This window comes from Convolutriloba macropyga, chromosome 11, assembly GCF_964194025.1.
Source record: "Convolutriloba macropyga chromosome 11, txConMacr16.3, whole genome shotgun sequence".
Lineage (NCBI taxonomy): Eukaryota > Metazoa > Xenacoelomorpha > Acoela > Convolutidae > Convolutriloba > Convolutriloba macropyga.
This window is the reverse complement of record NC_134478.1, coordinates 15447626-15468249: the sequence shown is the minus strand read 5'-3', so window position 1 is coordinate 15468249 and position 20624 is coordinate 15447626. Positions and strand designations below refer to the sequence as shown.

The following is a 20624-nucleotide window of genomic DNA, read 5'->3' as shown; positions in this document are numbered from 1 at the left end:
GATCTATTCTTTTTTGTAAGCCCCCCCCCCCCCCCCTAGCTTAGTGGGCTTATATATTTTACGCCCTCCAAGCGCACGTGCTATTTTTTACATAGAAACGTGCTATATAACAACATAGAATTTGTTGCGGGGGCGTAAAAAACACTGGGGGGGGGCAAAACAGAATAGATCCAAAAACTTGGGTAACTTGGGTTAATTTCCACACTCCATGACTTTTTTGTTTTTTTTTAGATCTTGGCTATGGAAAATAATTTTCTGACAAAAGTTTAATGATTTTCTGACAAAAGTTGAATGCTTGAGCAAGATCTTGTTAAGATACGTTTTCATGATTAATCGAGATAAAAGTACATAAGATATAGTAGAATTCCTAATTTCTTGAAACAAATGTGAACATATTAGACAAGATCAGATATATCTAAAAGCAGCTTCTCTTCCAAGAAAACTATCCTATTAAAGAGGCCCAATTCAGATATTTCCAAATCTTGCACTGCACTGGGCAAGTTTTTAAACATATGCTGAGGCGTGTATATCTTGCTGTAATCGAAAGGTGTGCAATTCTGCAATTAACGCGAGATATCTCAATTCGAGAAATATTCATCGTAGAATATTTTTTTTTGAGATTCTAGGTAGTCGCTTAATTCGAAGCTGCATCTCTTGTTTGCAAAATCAGTGTTCTAAAACAATATTACCGTGAAGAGCTCCTTACCGTTTCAAAGTTTTGAGAACATTTGCTTGATTTCAGTTGTTTTTGCTCACATTTCCGTATTTTTGCTCAGTTTTTAAAACCAATTTTGCTTAAAAGTGTTAAAATTCATCACAAAAGTGGTAATGGTTTTAATTTTGAAGACAGCTTAAGAATGCTCAACATTGTAATCCAATTTTTTTGCTAACAATTGGGCTAACTTCCAATTTTCAGCCTTTTTTCCATCGAATATTCAGTTCGATGGAACATTTTGCTCAAATTAGCCGAAAGTACAGACCTAAAAAATGCTGACACAATCTCAAAATCCGAAGATGTCTAATGTCATTTTCGTTTGCTATGAGTGTGTTCCAGAATTAAACCTTTACCGGTTTTTTTCTAATTTAACCCTGATAATCATCAAAAATTAAACATTTATTTTTGATATATTGCCGCTTTTCGTCAAATTATGTATTTCACTAACACGTTCGAATTTTATAGGCCCTACTTTTTCTTCTTTAGAATTTTTTGCTTTTTTGTTTTTCTTAAGTGAATTACCAAAATTCGTTTACATCGGAATGCCTTTTTTTTTGACATGGGTCTCAACGTCTTTAAAACAAAGTTATTGGTTTCCATGACTTTATAATTTTTAAAAATATATCGTTTTTTTCTCTTTTCCTTTTGTCTAATTCTGACCTATTCTCATTACGTGCAAGTCCCATATCTTGATTCACATATCGTAATTCACTCAAGTTATTTTATCAACGTAGTAGAATTTGTTCAACTCAGCTTTCATGTGGTGCTAATTTGACTTTGTTGTTTGATTTTTTGCTTGTCTTGTCGCGTAGTCTTCTGAATGGCCTATCTCATTGAACCTCTACAACAGCTTTGTTCAATAAGTTTAACGGTTTTAGTTTAAAGCATTTATTTTATTCACACACCAATTACTTTCGAGATAAATCTAATTTTTTGGAAGTTTTTCCATCTCCTCTTTTATAAAACAAATAAATCCAAAATTGAAGACGAGTGGGGTCGGAGCATCATGTGCGAAAGCACATTACCTAGCCTCCTGCTTAATATAATCAATTGTATTTTTGGCTTCCAAAATCTTTCTTGACATTCCACTAGTTCTAGTATTGAATGACAGTATTGAATTGACAGCAAATACGTCTCTATACGACAGCAAATACGTCTATATGCTTATAGAAATTTGAGAACTTTTCAAGAAGCAAATAGGAATTTGTTCTAAAGTCTTCTATTTCTAAAAAATTAATTTATCAAATTGCATTAACAGCCATTTTATTTAAATAACTATTTGATGAGCTGAATTTCGTAGACAAAAAAAAACTTTTTATTGGCCGAGAGGTTTGAAAGCGTTCAGTGAGGTCTTTTCTTGAACATTGATAGAAAGTGGCACTAATTAGTTGCATTCCTAATAGTGCACAATTAACAATTAAAAGCTTCACCAGCTGAGTTGCACATTTAACATCTTATTAATGCACCTTGAGAGTCCATCAGAACTTCATTGCACCATATTTTTTAAGCCCTTTTTGTAATTTTCGCGAGCTGTCTGTTAAATTCTTTCGCTCTCTATTTAAAAAATTTTTGGTTTCAGGTTGAAATTTTGCATCATTAGAGTTGATGGTTGTTCACAAATGCTTGATCATTGCGATTTTTCAGTACTATTCAAACTTTAAACAAAATTCGGAAGTTCGATTGTGAAATTTTTTTTTACTTAAGGCCTTCTTTTAAACGTTTTTATGTGATTTCTTCAAACATTTCCTCTGAGCCGTTTTAGCCTAAATTCGACCTAATTGATACCGGTTAATATATACAACAAATAGTTTTCAAAAGTGAACTTTGAATTGCTTTATTTTCCCCTGTATTATGGGGGAACTAAGTAGTTGCAACTACCGTGGAAATGGCGTTTCTTTCTTACTCGCAAGTCGATTGTTCAGACCAATACACCAAATGGTCCAAAATTGCCGCGCTTGGGTATCTCTCACGTGGGTAACATAAGGTCGGACGAATTGCTTTCAAGCGACTGCCGAGGGGTTGACTTGGGTAGTCCTTTTTTTACCCATAGGGAGCTGATCTTCACTGGGCAAAGACGATAGATAGGGGGTATCGAAAACAAACTATTTTCTTTTATACCATTAATCTTTTATTCAGTGAGTTGGGGGTGAGGGGGTTGAGTGTGGAGGCGGGTCCTGGTGGTTTGAAGGGTGTGGGGGTCAAATAAATCACCCTTCACACCACAAATTTTCTTCCTCAAGATTCGGTCAATCACATAGAGACTAGAGAGCCTCTAAAGAGAACTGGTCAGTGGCTTAATGCTCACGGGTTTTATCCGTTAATACCGCGGCTCAAGACAATAAGTCAAAAATTGAAAAATTGTTGGTTGACAAAAAATCGGCTATCCAAAAAATTGCATGGAAGAATAGCAGGACAAGGGTAATGCTACAAATTTTTCTCGATAGCCATTAATAACCATGTCTCTCGTTCTAGAGAATAGGATCAGTTATATCGAAGAAACGCAAAATCATCTCTATGTAATATCCAAAATTGAAGGACTCACAAAAATTACGGAAGTCATATAAGGTCCCGTTATAAATTGTAAGTATTGGGTGTCAGGCTACTGACACCATGTCTCATTTTTACGATTTAAGCATTTTTTTGTTGAGAGAAATTTATTTGGCTTCCCAAACTTTATGCGCAATCCTGCATCAGCTGAGCCGTCAGTAGACGGACGCCTTTTTAAGCATTGATAGAGAAGAGAAATGAACAATTAAACACTTAAATTAAACGCAAAATATTTGGGATTTATTCATACGGACATTGGTTGAGAGAATAATAATAAATAGAAAAAAATAGCAATTAAACGTACTGCACACGTTGAAGATATTGAGGGATCAACTAACAATGAACAATTTTGGAACAGGTCCAACTCGTATTATAACAGGCATAATAATGAACATAGCTGGCAGATTGCCAGAAAATAGCCGCAATAGATTCGTAGATCGGCCGTCTAAAAAAGCAGTAAAAAAGACAGACCAAAAAAATTCGTCTTTTCATTGAAGGCTGATCTGCTATATTTTGATTAAAAATCTGTATTGCTGTCTCTATTAGCTGATCTGAAATAACCTTCATTTAGAGTGACACACACCCATTTGACCTTATCTCTTTGAATTAAAGTAAATAAAAGTCAATTTCAAAGTGAGGAAGTCATTTTTGAGAGTGAGGTAAGTCAAGTGTGACCAAAAATTTAATCACGCGCATGAACAAAAAAACTCGCTCCACTAAGAGCAAAAAATGACGTCACACATACAATTCAGTTGAAATTGCATGAACGAATGAACAAAAAGTCGCTGTGACGTCATATGGTCGTAACAAAAATCATGACGACGAAATAAAAAACATAGCCGGAAGAATTCCGGAAGCGACTCGAAGCGTCAAAAATTCACAAACAAAAACCTTAATTGCAGCGGAAGCCATTACTCTTTGTATCAAACCTTTAACTCATTACCTCCCCAGGTCTGATCTATAAATTGGTGAAACTTAAAACACTGTCACCGAGAGAAACAGGATGCAGCCAAATTTTATATTATTGAAAACGTTTGCTAACGTCGAAAAAAGTCCGAAATAGTCAAAATGGTCAAATAACTGCTCAACTGAAAAAACTAACAAGGCCATCAATTGCCCTCAAATAGCTCATGATACTAATCTCAAAAAGATCGCGAAAGCAATCGGCATATAATAATCAAGAAACTACGATAAATTTTTCAAAAAGAATGCTCAAATTTAAGTACCAGAAAATTACTACAATTAGATTTCTAATCACTCTATTTAAGACAAAAACAACACATACTTCTTGCTTGTTGTACATATGCTAGACAACATGATTTCATACTAATTGCAAAATTAAATTGATCATAGAAGACATAAGCAGCAGAATATTCAAAGGCAAAAAATCGTTTGAATTATTACCAAGGCCGGAAGAAAGTTGCAGTAAATAGTAAGAAGTGGAAATTTTTGAGGATTGCTAGCAAACTCTCAGTACTGCCTTATGTTTAATGACAACAATTGCAAAACAAAGAAATTACGAAAATCTAAGAAAAAGCTGAAATGATTCAATTTTTTAACAACCGAAAAAATCAATACACCGAAAAAATGTAGGTGCCAGGAAAAAGCTAGAATGATACTAACTAGAATGTGAAGAATATGGACACAATGTAAGGAACACTGTATTTAAAAGACATTCCTCAATTTTGAAAGTAGAAAAAAAAATTTAAAAATCAAGAAAAACGAATACATTTCGTTGTTCATTATTTGAGACATAGAAAAGATAACGAGTCATCCGATGCAAAGATCTATTCTCCTGAAGAGAACAAAGAATAGGAAAAAGCAGAATTCAAACAAAAAAATTGAAACATTTTGAAAAAAAAAGGTCAAAAAATTTTTAACACTGCATTTACGAAAAAGTTTTAAGTGTTTTTCAAAAACTTAACGCCAAAAAAAGATTGATATTGTATTGAAACGAAATTAAAGTCCCTCATGTTGCACAAAAAGACTATTTCTTGTGATTAAAACCAAAAAACAAACAAAAAACGGAGAAAAATCGGGAAAAAAACTACCAAAATCGGATTAGCAAATGTACAATTTTATAAAACAAAATTACATCGAGGTAGAAAGAGGGGTTGAGTATATGAATTGTCAAAAGGAAGTTGCTATATTATCTGATTTTTGACAAAAAGACGGTTAAAAGATCCAAAAATGAAGAAATTAATAGAAAAAAAGCCAAAAACTAACAAAAAAAATCAAGAAATATGTTCCAATTTTGAACTTGAAACTCATTTTCGGGCTCTGCAGAACACTGTGGTATCAATTTCTGAGGTTGGAATTTCAATATAGCATCGAATAAAATTTATTTCTACAAAAAACCAAATTACAGGCAAAAAAACTGGGCCACTTAGACGAAAAAACGGCTAAAACGGTTATCTATATGTGCCATTCAGTCAAAAACTACTTTTTAAAGACAAAAAGTCATTCACTAAACGCGGCGCATGATCAAAAAATTTCTCTCGCTCAGAAAAAATTAGTTCACACGGCAATTTTACTCACTTTCGCTTTTAGGTCAAAACAGCGTCTGAACGAATAGCATTTCCGGTAAAAAAAAAAAAAACCTTAAGAAAACCAATACTCCTCTTCGAGTCGTAAAAAAAACCAAGAGAAGGCCAATAATAGCCTCAGCTATCGCTGTGCGGCTATTAATGACATTAATTCAACTAATATAACTTATAAAAGGACCTTGTAAGGAGTTATTAGTTGTCATTTACCGATTAATAGACTTATTGGCACAACAGGGTGGCTATCAATTAGGCTTTTGAGATAGCTTTGACATTTCATTCCTCAATTTTTTAACATTCTCTTTCCGCCACTCAATGGCTTCCCTCCATTGCTCCTCCCTCATAATGAAGATGTTGACAAAAAGGTGTTGAGAAACAACGGAAAAGATCACAAGTCAGATTACTTTGTGTTCTTTTCTTTTCCATCTTTGCAATGTGTTCTGTTCTAAATCTGTTCAAATGTCTGACTCATCCTCTGCATCACCAGCTACAGCTCCTCTCTGCCTCAGACCCTCGACTGCTTCTGCGCCATGTATAGCCTCATAGTGCCCTATAATGATAAGGATTTAGCATCATTTTCATCATCAAATGATAACGATTAAAACAATCACCATAGATATACCGATAGGACTGACTGAGCAGACTTAAATCTTCTAGTAATCGCAAAACGTTTACTTTTTCGCTCCGTGAACAAAATTGGCATAACCTACTGAGAGATGGGACTAGCCAGTACAACTTGTCACGTAGCCGGTGTTCTAAAATGGTCTGCAGTATCATTTAGATTCGATAAATATGATGAATACATCCTATAATTTGGAGGACAATAAAGTCTCTGTGCCTGGGCATCATTGGCATAGACCTTTTGCTTTCACCTTTTGACCATGAACACATTCCGGTAAAATTGCTTTCTGTTGAAAAACTGAGAAAGGTAAGTCAGAAGTCAAACGTGACAGTGATGATTTATGTAAAAATTAAAAGGTAAAACGAATTAATATAGCCGGAATAGCTGCGAAGTAATGGTTACGTGACTCTGCTTGAATTCACTGAGAAATTCTGGCGTTTATTGAGAACCGCGAAGCGGTTCGAGATATTGAGTCAGAATTTCGGAGTGACTTCTGCAGTCACGTAACCATGCTTAAAACACGAAACGCGCACATTTTAAAATGACGCAAGTAAGCTGAAGGCAACTGCTGGGTAAGTAGCAACTTCTGGCATTTCAACTTCTGGCTCTGCAGACTTTCGCATTCTAAAATGTGCACTGAGTGTTTCAAATCGACTTGCGTGCCGTACAATACAGACAGAAACAGATATTTAAGTTGAAAAAATTATCGGCGCCAATCAAAAAAAAAATATGTAAGAAACATTCAGCGATAAATTGAAATTTAAGGCTTATTAGAATTCACTCAGCAAAAATCTTTTTATTGGGGGCCTTTATTGTACATATGAGTTCCTTTGAACTTAAATGCCGTTAATGAGAGGAAGAAGTCATTCAGAAAATTTGAACTCAGCTTTGCGGTGTGAACAAATGAAAAAAAAGAGCGTCAGACGATTAAAGTTACGAGCACCACAATATAGCTCCACTCAGCTTACAGCAATACAACAAAAACATAACCATTAAAATACCAGAAACAACTCGAAGAGTCGTGCAATAAAACTCTGACTAAATCCGAAATATCAAAGAAAACACCAAAAACCAAAATTTAATTACTTAATAAAAGTATACAATTGTGTTTAAAAAAGGATACAATTCATTAGTTGGGGGGGGATGGTTTAGGTCGTTGGGTAAGTTTTTGGGTTGGAGCAGGGAGTTATGTTGGGAGAGGGAGGAGGTGAGGATATGTGGGGGAGGTGTGGGGATGTCTGGAGGGGAGGATGTTTTGGGGATATGCGGTTCATATAGCGACGATGTACTTTTGTGAAATCAAAGCTTTGCCTTTGGATCATGAATTTTACCAGCAGTTCCAATACAATACATTAGAAACTACGCTACTGTTAAAGTCCAATGTTCGAAACAAGTCATGGACAAACATGCTTCAGCTAACATAGCCGGTAGAATACCCAAAACAAATCAAAGAGTCGTGCAATAAAAACTCTTATCTAACCCTGTATATTTCAGAAAAATGCGAAAAAAAAGCAATCGAATGTTAGGGGGGCGGTTAGTTGAGGTGGGGGATGTATGGATGTTGCACTAGGTTGGGGTAGAGGTTTTAAAGTTCATTATTCGAAAACAGAAGTCAGCGTTCTAAAACAGAAGTCAATGTTCAAAAACAAAACACAAATTTCAAGTCATGATTTCAGCTAAACAAACAGAACCGGTAGAATACCGGAAACAACTCACTGAGTTTTGCAATAAAAACTCTCATCTAACCCTACCTATTGCCGAAATATGAAAAAGAAACAAAGCAATCTACAGAGTAACAAATCAATTTTTACTGAGAAATGTGGGTTGGTGGGTGAAGTGGGCGAGGTAGTTGGGGGTGGGGGTAGGTGTGGGGTGTCCAGTTGGGGGAGGGGGTAGTTTAAATAGATTGAAGGGACTTAAATGGGATCAAAAATTCTCGAAATGACCTTTTAACCTTACCAACAGCTTTAATATTACCAACAGCTTTTAATTACTATACATTACAAATTAAGCTACTTTTAAAAGTCCATTGTTCGAAAACAGAAGTCAACGTTCTAAAGCAGAAGTCAGTGTTTGAAAACAAAAGTCAAATTGAAAGTCATGACTTCAGCTTAAAAAAACTATAGCCGGTAGAATACCGGAAACGACTCGAATCGTCGTGCATTATAATCTCTAATCTCTAAACTAACCTTGCCGAAATCAGAACATCAAAACGAGAACATAAGAACCATCAAAACGGTACAAACATCGAGAAACAAACAGAACGAGAAAAAAAAGTAGCCAAATAAAACACAATAAAGTTTTTAGAAAATGCAGACACCATTTTTCAGGTATATTTTCAGTGCGGGGGTACAAGTAGATGGGGGCAGTTAGTTAGGTGGGGGTCTATAGTTCAGATAAGTAGGTGTGACTTACATAGGGTCAAAATGGCCTCTTCACCTTGAATATTATCAGCACTTCCTAAATACTATACATTACAAATTAGGCTATTATTGAAGTCCAATGTTCGAAAACAGAAGTTAACAATCCAAAACAAGTTAAATGTTCGAAACGAAAGAAGTCAGAACTCAAGACATGAACAAACTTCCTCTAGCTAAAAAAACCTGTAGAATACCAAAACCCCTCTTCAAGTCGTAAAAACCGGTAGAGTACCAATGCTCATCTTCGAGTCGCAACAGAGAGGAGAAGGTATATGTAATAGCCGTTGAGAGGATGACGACGGCTATTAATACGGTGCGGTAGAGACGGCGGGGCTGGTAGAGGAAACAGTTCGAAAAATTCCAACAATTGATCCAATAGCATTGAGCAAAAGATTCGCCTGTTTGCCATTGAATTTTGCTAACTTAACGTAACGCCCTCTGCGAAAAGTCAGCAAAATCCCCCCCCCATTTTAAACCCCACTGTTTCCAGTTTAACTCATTGGGGGAGCTTATTGTTAACTCGATTGTTAACTATTTGAAACAACAATAAACAGCATAAATCCACTTACCCATTCCGTCCTCCACCGATCCCTGCCGCCTTGCCTCGTCCTCCTCATCCTCCGAGTGGGCTCCTTCATCCGAAGTGTCCATGGTGCAGAGGAGGTAGCAGAGACATGAGACCACAATCAGGGGAACTGAGAGGACTAACAGGGCCAACACCATACTCACTGAGAACAGCTCTCTAAACATTTCAGACAGGTCGTGGTTGACTCTAAAATTAACAATACCATAACCGACTACGATCGGTCGAATTGCTCTCAGGGGATCAATTGTGCCTTAATTATTACACTAAGGGATAACACAAAGGGGCTTAAAAGTTTGTCATCAATAATTTTTTCAGGAAAATATATAAAGACGCGCACAAAGAAAGCCTGCAAAATTATCAATAGTTGAATCGTTCACTAGAAGCCCGCCGTTTTCACGATCGGGAAAAATAAAGGTGGACTCAAAATTGAGGACATGATCAGCATAATCCTCATTAAGTCCCTTGAAGATGTGCGCAATGATAATGCCTCATCTAGTTTTCGCCAGATCGAACTAAGACAACGCTGGATCGATATCGAAAACAATCTCCAGAAGACTGGAACAATGGATGAGATGGAAGTTCAGTGACCAGTTCCTCAACGAGGCACGGTCACTTCATGAACGTTTACGTAAAAGCAATAGAAAAAGCAAATAGAGTGAACACAAGGCCTCAGAAAAACAGATGGCAACCGGTAACATATCGAGCGCTTTATGCAAAGGCGATATCTTATCCAAATCAGATAAACAGTTTCAGATGAACAACTGAACAAAGCTCGCAATTTTACGCGAAAAGAACACAGTTGGTCGAAAAGCGGATCCTAAGTACGTAATATTTGACATTAAAGAGCATGTCTGTCAATGGAATGTGACAACCTACGTAATAAAGTATGCAATGATGTCGATGTGACCCAGTCTTCAGACTTTGTAAGTGGAATTTTTTTACAAACAGAAGTGCCACTGATGATGAAGATGATCAATTAGAAACGAAAAGATATAACATTTTTGGCTCACGCTTCACAAACTTTTTTGGATGTGAGAGTGCAATAAATGTTAGCTAAGAGTTGCCCTAAAAACATAGGATTCATATAAATATTAGAAGAAAATGGAATACAAAAAGAAAAATTGAAGTCGAGAAAGCAATCTTCTGTCCATCGATATTAAGCTGCTCAGGCAGCGCTGAAAGCCCTACAGATGTTGAAAGCAAGAATCAGCTGGGGGAAAAAAGTCTGACCTGACCACAAAAATTAAGACAAAAAATAGCTAAGTTTTTTTCGGGTAGTTCCATAGTCTACCTCCATGGCGCGCGATCAGTGAGCAGGCTCCCCTCGTTGAAGCGCCCATTGGAGCCTTAGTAGAAGAGAAGCGGCTGTTCTCTTGAATGTACATAGTTGACTTGCCGCCCACGAGTTGACCCACTACCGTTTCAGTTATGAATCCAAATTTGACGCTCTCTTGATATGACTTTCAATATTTAACTGCCGCGAAATAAATCAACAGCTTAAATTTTCATTGCAAGCAAATTAAATCATGCAAAGACCAAGAGGTCAATTGCGAAAAAGTCAAAAGAAAAGTCAGAGCGTCCGACGAAAAATCCGCCAAGTGAAAAATTGCACAAAGAGCGACGAACTAAAAATAACTGCTGCAAACTTGTCTGAGAGCAATTTATAACTGCATTCAAAGCTACCACAATTTCTGATTGTTCCAAAATCAAAATCGCCGACGAAGTCAACGCTCGCTGAGTTTTCAGTCTCTATCATTCAAACCATGCTTACGCCACTTAGTGTTTCAGACAAATTAACCCCACGTATAATTGGTCTCCATTGGCCTGTAGCAACCTACGTTTATGCACCACTGATGGTTTGTTTGTCCAGGCATAATGAGCTATTCAATTTACATCATTATAACAAAAGATGTTGAAAAATGAGTAGTTAAGGTAAATTCTAGCCGTGTAAAAAGCGGAAAAATTTTCCTGACAGAATCCTTCCTTGAATGGGAACAGGATTAAATGAAGCCATTTGAATTTGTCCCTCACGATAAAAGCGTACTAATTTCGTATCAATTATTACCAAAACAGATGAGTAGAAAACAAATAACCTAGCCTGCAGATTGCCGGAAAATAGCCACCGTTGACGCGCTTGATGCACATCGGGATTGAGAAAGCAAATCAGCTTCTTAACTGAAAGCTAATAAGCTTAATATCAATGTCAGCTAGCAAACACTCTAATGAACACCTCATTCTCAGTGACTTAATTACCGGGCTTTATCGGTTTATCACGTCTATTTTGATCTTTTGACTTTGACAGTACTCACCAAATTACGTAATTGAATGCGTGAAAGAATTTAAAATCCATTCAGTTGAAACAGTGAGTGAAGTAAGTCAGAAGTCAAACAAGAAAATCGTGAATTATGTAAAACGAAAAACGAGATCAAGAGGTAAAGCGAATTAAAAAAACATTGCGGGAAAAGTCCTGGTGTACAATTGGAAGAACTTTCATTGACAAAACAAAAGACAGGACCTAGAAGGGACTATGAGTGAATTGGGAAAATCATTTCCAAGAAATCAGATCAAATAAAAAAAACAGAAAATCAAAGTTAAAATGCCGCACGAGTACAAAAAACCACAAGCCAGAAAAAGAAATTTGGGTCAAACAAAAAACTAGGTATAGAATGAACTATTAATGGATTGGGAAAACCATTAAGAAAACAAGTCCGATCCAAATCAACGAAAAAACAGTAAAAATCACAGTGAAATTGCCGCATGTGAATAAAAAATCACTAGCGAGAAAGCGAATTTTTGTTCAAACACCGTTTTCTCACTCTACTTTAAAACAAGAGTGAAAAAAATTTTCGTCGCAAAATCACTCGCTTTTCACTCCACTTCCTGTTTCGGCGTGGCCAAAATCACTACTCTAATTTGACTTCAAAAACCATAAAAATAGGTGAACAGATCTTAAAAAGAGACAGCGCCCCAATACAATTCAAAATCTTTGAATTGTAAAAAGGAGAGCACCTAGATAATAGCCGTTGAGAGGTCGACGGCGGCTATTAATAAACATATCCTTCCTATGCTAAAAGGGGAACAGTTCTTGGTACAGAATGCATTTACAAAACTATTTGCTTAGGCAAAAAGTTTTTGAAAGAGTCTTACGATAAAGCCTTGGACAATTCGTGGAAGGCGCGTCTGAACTTGCGGAAGAAGGAAGATCCTCCCCTGGGTTCCACTTTGCCACTCTTCACATCGTCCAGAAAGTGCATCATACTCCCCTCTGTCAGCTCTGAGCTCTGTAATTTCACAAAAAAATTCCTTTTCCCCGTGAAAAAAAATTGTTCTCTCCAACAGTGAACAAACTAATATTTTACCTCCAATAACTTCCAAAACGCCCATTTTTAATTCCTTTAATATAGATTTAAGAAAGAAAGAAATAAATTATTTGCTTTTTCTTGAACAAAATTACAGCAAGTGAAAACGCACGGAGAGATAACGAGACTAAAAAAGTCTATTTTACAAACAGCCCCAAAATTTTTCTAGTATCAATCTACACAAAAAATTACTGAAAGCTATTTAACGGAATTATCAGTATAATGAAACATAAACTTCGTCCATGTTCGGACGAACAACTGAGAACTTCTGGCGTTTATCGAGGAGCGCGTTAGTCAGAATTTCGAAAGTGACTTCAGCAGAGTCGCGTAACCTTCCTTAAAACACGAAAAGTGCACAAACCCAAATAGCAACCAATTTGTTACTCAATTAGTTATACTCAATGTGGCTCAGACAAATGGAAGTATTGTGTAAAATCTGAAAAGTATAATTATGCGTACCAACACCAACTACTCACATAGTAAAAATGCTCACAAATATGCAAATGAGTAAGTTGCTGGCCTCGTTAAGGGAATTGTCTAGCTTTTTCTAGGGACCGAATAGGATCCCAATTTTATAACTGCGCCAAATCAAGACATGAGAAGTCAAAACTGACAATTAAATTGACTTGAATTTACTATTGAACTACAAATGGGGCTTTGATGAGATTTTTTTAAGACAAACTATTGTCAATTAGCTCTCACCATTCTGTTTCAAAGCACGGGAAGGGGCACGGACGGGGGCTTCGGAGGGCTGCACGCGGAAGTGTCTAAACACCTGACCGGGTCCAAATAGACAGGTGGGAACAGGAGCAAAAGTTGAAAGCGTGTGACGAAAAAATGCATACACTGTTTGATAGCAATTTAAACGAATAGAATAATTTTCAGGTTATCATTTGTCAACCTTAATCAATTTATGTAAAACACATTGAGGAAAAAAAATGCTTACAAAACAATATTGCGAGCGTCAAACAATTACATCGAGAACTATACAAAACAAAAACCATAACGAAAATGGGGATAACCTTGACTTCCGGAATGTAGTAGTGATCCGTTGAAGTGTCCAGGACGAACAAGTTTGGGAACTCGACCGAAGAATCCAGAGTGATGTCGTGGAACATCTTGGGATCTCGCATGAAACCGAAGGAGAAATGTGTAGAATAAGATGGACGGAAATCTTCAGAGATCCGCTTGGTCCACTTGAAGACACTGTCACTGTTGGGGGCACTTTCTGGCACTATGGCTATGGCTAGCATGTTTCCTGTAACAGCACGAGTAAGCGTAGTATCAACAAACTAATACTACCCTCATGATCAAAAGATATTATACAAAAGATCATAAGGTTATTTTGAGATTTTAGATAAGTTGCTCTCGATTTCGCTTGTTTCAAGCATGTTTCAAAAATGGGTTTGAAGCTTTAAGATTACGTCAATTCTTTCATCTTGAAAAAACTTGTTCCTAAAAATAAAGCAAAAGGAAAAATGAAAATGACTTTGCTATATGTAACATATGAGCTCTCAAAATTCCAGCTTTTCCTGGCTGCACACAATTTTTACTCACATCGCTTACAAATATTGCAGAACACAAAAAAAGCACAGACCAATTCGCTCGGTCATTAAATTTTGTAAACTGATTATAGTCGACCAGCTTTGAGAGTATTTCCGCCTTCGTAAAAATAGGAAAATATTGACAGTGTACAATGTGTACATCGGAAGGTACTTAAAATGTACAAAGGAAAACTCTTTATTATAACTTGCTGCTGGTATTAGCGTAAACATTTGCAAATCATTACTCTGCTTAAAGAAGTTCATGACCATTCAAAAGCTGCTTAAAGTAACGTACGGAAAACTATTGAGATTTCGTTAAATAAAAAATCGACAAAATTTTACTAAAATAGTTATCAAGTTTTTTAAGATGTCAATAGTTATCAATTCCTTCAAATAAGCTTATAAACAGCTAAAAAACAACCGAAGACCTATGTAGAGACTTCTTCGAGCAGGTATTCTTCAGAAATCATGGAAAACAGAAAAACGTTTTAAGTAAAATCCGCTGATTATGGTTTAACAGAAAAACAACTGGTGCTTTGAAGTTCGCTATTAAGCGGAACATTAAAACGTAGATCCGAAAGTTAGAAAAACTCTACATGCAAAACTAGAAAAGTAACAATTGCAAAAGAAACAAAACGAGTTGTGATGGGATAACTGAACAAAAGCCCTTGATAATTTGATATAACGCCTATCAACAAAAAAGGCGACTTTTACAATTTTCAGCCAAATAATGAGAAAATAACTTCTACCGTAATGATAACAGTTCTTTTTGTTTGCTGCTGTCTCTCTCTCTCTCTCTCTCTCGTAACCTTATATATCTAGTTGAATAGAAATTTTCTAAATAGACAAGATTAAGCAAGTTTATCACCAAGTCAAATTTGAATCTGCTGAAAATGGTTCTATTTCATTAGCCCTGATTTAATTAAACTAATAATTTGGAACCGTATATAACATAATTTACGCAGAAATCGGTTTAACATCGAAATCTTTTAGCAATTTCGGCGTCCTAACGAACAAAGCTTAAGTTCAAAGGACTCAAATAACACAAAACTACTGAAACTCAAAGCTAAAACTTGAAATCTGCTTTTAGAGCACGAATAAAAGTTTTTTGGCATCTCTTCAGGTTTTTTGTTTCGTTCAGAAGGAGAGCATACAAACAAGCAAGACCAATACCGAGAACATATAAGTGGAGGTGAAAATTTGGTAGAAATTTTTTGGTAAAAACTTAGAAGTTCCGTCCGCGAGCCACTACTCAGAAACTTCAGGAAAAATTATATGGATTACCAAAAAAGAAGATGGGCTCCTGGCCATACGCTATCAAACTCGTTAAATCTAACAGGTATAACAAAATGCCTGTTCGTCGGTTCAAGCATTGAAACTTTGTATATTATTTAATCGCTAAGACGTTTGAATTAAATTGTTTCGACAGCAACGCATACTATGTTGAGAGATTAAAGAAAGCTACGGCTCCTGCGGGGGTTAAATTTTTACTATGATCATTGAATTCCCTTATGATTGTTCGAGTGGCCGGCTTTCCAATAGGCGCATTATGATATTTCGAGCAAATACAGGCAGTGATAAACTTATTTACTCTTTTAACTAATAAAACTCACAGCTTTGTACAACCAAACGTTTTTGTTTTCGGGAGAAAAGGTAAACTCAAAGTCGGTAGTTATCATGCTGATTTGAGGATGCAATAAAACAAACGTTTTGGAGTTTGATCCACTTCAAAATTACCCTATTACGGACTAGATGAGGTAACTGCTTTGCGAATGAATTTAATTTTGCTTTCAAACAATTTAGTCTTAAGCTTTATTTGCCTAACAATTAAGAACCATTTAATTACAGATTAAAATTGAGCTAAATGACTGATGTGTAAAAATGTTTTATTCACAACTACTGATTCCAAACGAAGGGCAATGAGCCGGAGATGAAATAACCCATATTTTGTCGGCACCTGGAGACACTGTATCAGAAGTGAACACTAAAAATGTGTTAGGCGAAGTGCAACGCATGAAATTTAGTGTGCTCGTCTATCAGAAAAGCGATGGAACGGAACCGCAAAGATAATCAATGACAGACATGCGGTTCTGCATTCTGACAACAACCACAGCACAAGAGTGGGGCTGGCTTTATTGTAGATCGGTCGCTGAGCAAAAACATCACGAGATTTTTTGTTATCAGATTGTGTTGCAATATCAGTTCCATATGATTCATTCAAGTTTATGCCCGACGTCAGACTTGTCGCAGGAAGACCATCAGACTAGCTGGAGGATGCAATCAGGTTAACTGAACACCAGGAATTAGTTGTCATTGGCAAACTCAAAGAAAAGTTTGGCGCGGAAGAGCGAAGCCTTAATTACAAAATTTGGCCTCTGCGAAGAGAACACAAGGGGTACTTTCCTTCGGGAATGGTGCCAAAGCAAAAACCTTTGCGTTCTCAATACCAGGTTTGATAAAAAGGCGAAATTGTGGACTTGGAAAAGTCCAGATGGAAAACCCAAAAATCAGATTGACTACTTTCTGATACCCAAGAGGTTTTTCAACTCAGTACTCGACATTACTGCGATACAGGCCACAGCCCGTTGATTGCGAAATTAGGAATGCGTTTGAAAAAAACCGAAGTTCAAAACCCAGAGGCAGCTTGTGCAATAGAATCATGTCACGCCTGAAAAGGGCAAAAAACCTCGAACCTTACACTAGCAGAGAACAGCCTGATAAAATCTGTTCTGCCTTAAAAGACGACACACGGTTTTTTACACAAAAAGTCGAGAGAACCACCAAAAATGTATGAAATAGGAGACTTTGAATTTGATGGATGAGAGAAGGAATTGCAACTTTAAGCAAAATGGACAACTATGCCGCACAGAATCAGTCATTTCAGAAGTTAAGAAGACATGCAACGAGGCTAAGAAAAATTTTCTTAATAGGACGTGTAAGGAGGATTTCTCCCAATTATCCCCCGAGATGCTCATCAGAAAAAACGAGAGGTAATAATTAAATATGGAAGCTCTCAGACAAAGTTCAGCTGTGTGAAAAGAAGATCAGGAGAAATTCTAAGGTGACGGAGAGTGTTCTTAAAAGGTGGGTGGAATATGTCAAAGAGCTCTATGAAGAACCAAACCGAAAAGCTTACACCGTAAACTTCGACGGGAGCTCAGTGGACCTATGACAATTGTAGAAGAAATTGCTGCTGCGCTACAAACGACAAAGACTGGGAAAGCTGCTGTGTCTAATGGAATCAGCTCCGAGATGCTAGCGGTAACGAAGGGTTTCCGATTTTATTCAGGTTCTTAATCAGTTTTACGATGAAGGTGCACTGTCGAAAAGAATCAAAGAATCAGCGTTCATCGGTTTACCAAAAAAACTAGAAAACTTTGATGCGAAGAAGACAGAACTACAAGTCGTCTGTCGCGTTTCACTAAAGTCTTGCTGAAGGTCTTGTGCAGGAAAGCGAAAATTGAGAACGGATCGATAGGCCCTTAGTATGGTTATAGTTCTGACAGTGGCACACGGAACGCTCTTTACCCATCAAAATGTATGTCAACGTTCCACGGAAATGTTGAACGACATAACTTTGTGCTTCGTTGACACACGAAAGCCTTCGACCAAATTGATCCACCTGCTAGACGGCGTACATGTTGACAAAATTCTGGTCCAAGGCCTCTATTACAGCCAAACTGCTACAACATTAGTGCGATATGAAGTGAGCGAAGTAATTACTATAGAGAACGGAGTAAGACAAGGCTGTGTGATCCCCCATGACCTCTTCTGCATTTACAGAGAAATTATAATGAGGTCATTGGATGCTTAACGAGGTGTTTCTGCTGGAGGTTTAAATGTGAAATTAAATGTGAGTTTAAATATGATTGCAACGAGCGAACACCTACAGAAAACTGTTAACCAACTGGACACAGTCAGCAAGCAATACGGATAGGAGATCAAGGTAAAGAAAACTGAAGTAATGACACTCTCCGAGGAGAACGTCCTCAAATGTAACATCGGTTAGAATCTCATCTGACTGGAGAGAGACAGAAGAGCTAAACAAGCGAATTGAGCAAACCAAAAGTGGGAATTGTCCTGGCCAAAAATGTCATCTCTAAGATGAGCAACATCTTTAAGAACCATAAGTTGTCCTTCAGCTGCAGACACAAAACGCTACGCTTACCCCATCCTGTCGTACTGTTCGAAAACTTGGACCATTCCGAAGAGCATGAAAAGCCTAAGAAAAGCTCTTGAAATAAGTGGTTTTCGATGGATACGAAAGATCTCGTAGACAGCAGAAAAAGAAGAAGAAGACTCAACATTTGTTCTGATGTTCTCCGAGAAAACTGCTCTGCAATCTGCAATGTTTAAAAAGTGAATTTCATTTCATATAAAATATAAAGCAATTCATAAAAAAATTCAATAAAAATATTCTCTTATCTTCTAAAAAAAAGACAAGTGATCTTTAGCTAAACATACCAGGAAGATTGCCGGAAAACAGCCGCCGCTGATTCCCTTAACCAAGATTGGGTTTGAACGAAGAGAAAAAACTAAAAAAAATTATTTTGCACACAAACCATTTTAAAGTGCGAACCATTTTGATGTCATTTTGGAGCTGAAAATACTCCTGTTTCGCAGTGAGACGACACAGGGGTTAGTATCAATACCAACAAGCATAAGAGATGGCATGAGAGATGATAACCACGAACAAAATTTGAGTAACGGGCCTCTAAAACTGGTATTTATGGGTTTATCCCGTTTCTATTTCTGATTTCGTTTTTTTTGACACTGACTTTGTCCATTTTGAATTGCTTTGTTGTGCAACTGCTGTTTAAAAACACTTTTAGCAGAATGAGAGAATAGTGAAACTAGCCAAGAGAACTCAAAAAGATTTCACGCAAAAGGTTGACAACTTGCGAACTAAGTTAAAACGAAAAAAATTTATTCGACGAAGTAAAAAAACATAGCAGGACAAATCCTGACGTACAATTCAAAGAACTTTTATTGACTAAACCAAAAACTAGACCTAGAATGGACTATGAATGAATTGGGAAAACCATTTGCTAAAAAATCGGATCAAAAAACGAAAAACAGATAATCAATGTCAAAATGCCGCATGTGAACAAAAAACCACTTGCGAGAAATGGAAATTTGGTTTAAAAAAATTTAGGCGTAGAATGAACTATGAATGGATTGGAAAAACCATTCAGAAAAATCCTATCCAAAAAATTGAAAAAAAATAGCACAATCAAAGTAAAATTGCAGCATGTGAACAAAAAACCACTAGCGAGAAAGCGAATTTTTGTTCAAACACCGTTTTCTCACTCTACTTTAAAATGAGAAAGAAAAAAATTTCACGCCGCAAAACCACTCGCTTTTTCGCTCCACTTCCTGTTTCTGCGTGACCAAAATCACTACTACAAATTGACTTGAAAAACCATGAAAATGTGAACAGATCTTAAAAAGAAGACAGCGCCCCAATACAATTCAAATTCTTTGAATTGTAAAAAGGAGCGCTATCGTAGCCGCCTGAGAAGCTGAGGCGGCTATTATAAACCAATCAAAAGAGACATTCCTGTAAATTTCAAAAGTAATCCTGTTTACACTCCATCCAGCTGTTTTAATTCTGAGATCAGTTTTATATTGGGTTTGAGTTTTGCAAGGCAACTCTTTCTCTATTATTTTGCTAATTAAACTTGTGATCTCAGTTGAGTTGCCGATACAGTGACGTCGTGCATAGTTAAGCAGATGAAGAGCGGCGTGAAAACAAAGTTTCTGTTTGGAGGTTTGAGATGTGAAAGAATGCCAAACGATAAATATCTTCACACGACGAAGCCAAACACAAACTACTTGTGACGCAATACAATTAAATGTACATTAACACAAAATTATCAAACATACCACTGCTCTGGAAATCGTGGAAGGTCTCCGGGGTAACAGGAGTATAATTTGGCAGCCTCTCCTTCTTGATCCACAACATCAAAGTGTCAACGCATTCTTCGTGTTTGGTTTCTAGCTTACACACATTCTCAGAGGGCTCTTCGAATTTGTAGAAAGTGGCCCCCTTCACTACCGCCACTGAGTTCTTGATGAAATGATCGTCCGATTTCATGTCATTCGGGAGGTATTCTGTTTTTTGGAGCGACTGCAACAATATTTAAAACACTGTGCTAAAATTTATCAAAATAATGAAACGAGAATTGAAAGAAATTTTTAGATCAAACTAACCATTTTGAATAATCTGTTCAAATACACTGAACACGCAGACAAAAATCTTCAAAAATAGCAAGTTTTCATCGAATC

At 36.7% G+C, this 20624-nt stretch overlaps 1 protein-coding gene across 2 annotated transcripts in view; it reads right to left on the bottom strand.

Moving 5' to 3' along the window:
* Positions 1-5930: 5930 nt before the first annotated feature.
* LOC142349241 (protein disulfide-isomerase tmx3a-like) overlaps positions 5931-20624 on the bottom strand; it is a 28271-nt gene continuing 13577 nt past the window's right edge. For both annotated transcript variants that reach the window (XM_075400675.1, XM_075400674.1), the window contains exons 4-8: positions 20223-20466; positions 13815-14050; positions 12581-12714; positions 9417-9589; positions 5931-6355 (exon numbers count right to left, since the gene is read on the bottom strand). In XM_075400675.1, coding sequence (XP_075256790.1) covers positions 6261-6355; positions 9417-9589; positions 12581-12714; positions 13815-14050; positions 20223-20466 — 882 coding nt within the window. In that variant the 3' untranslated portion in view covers positions 5931-6260. The remainder of the gene's footprint in view (positions 6356-9416; positions 9590-12580; positions 12715-13814; positions 14051-20222; positions 20467-20624) is intronic.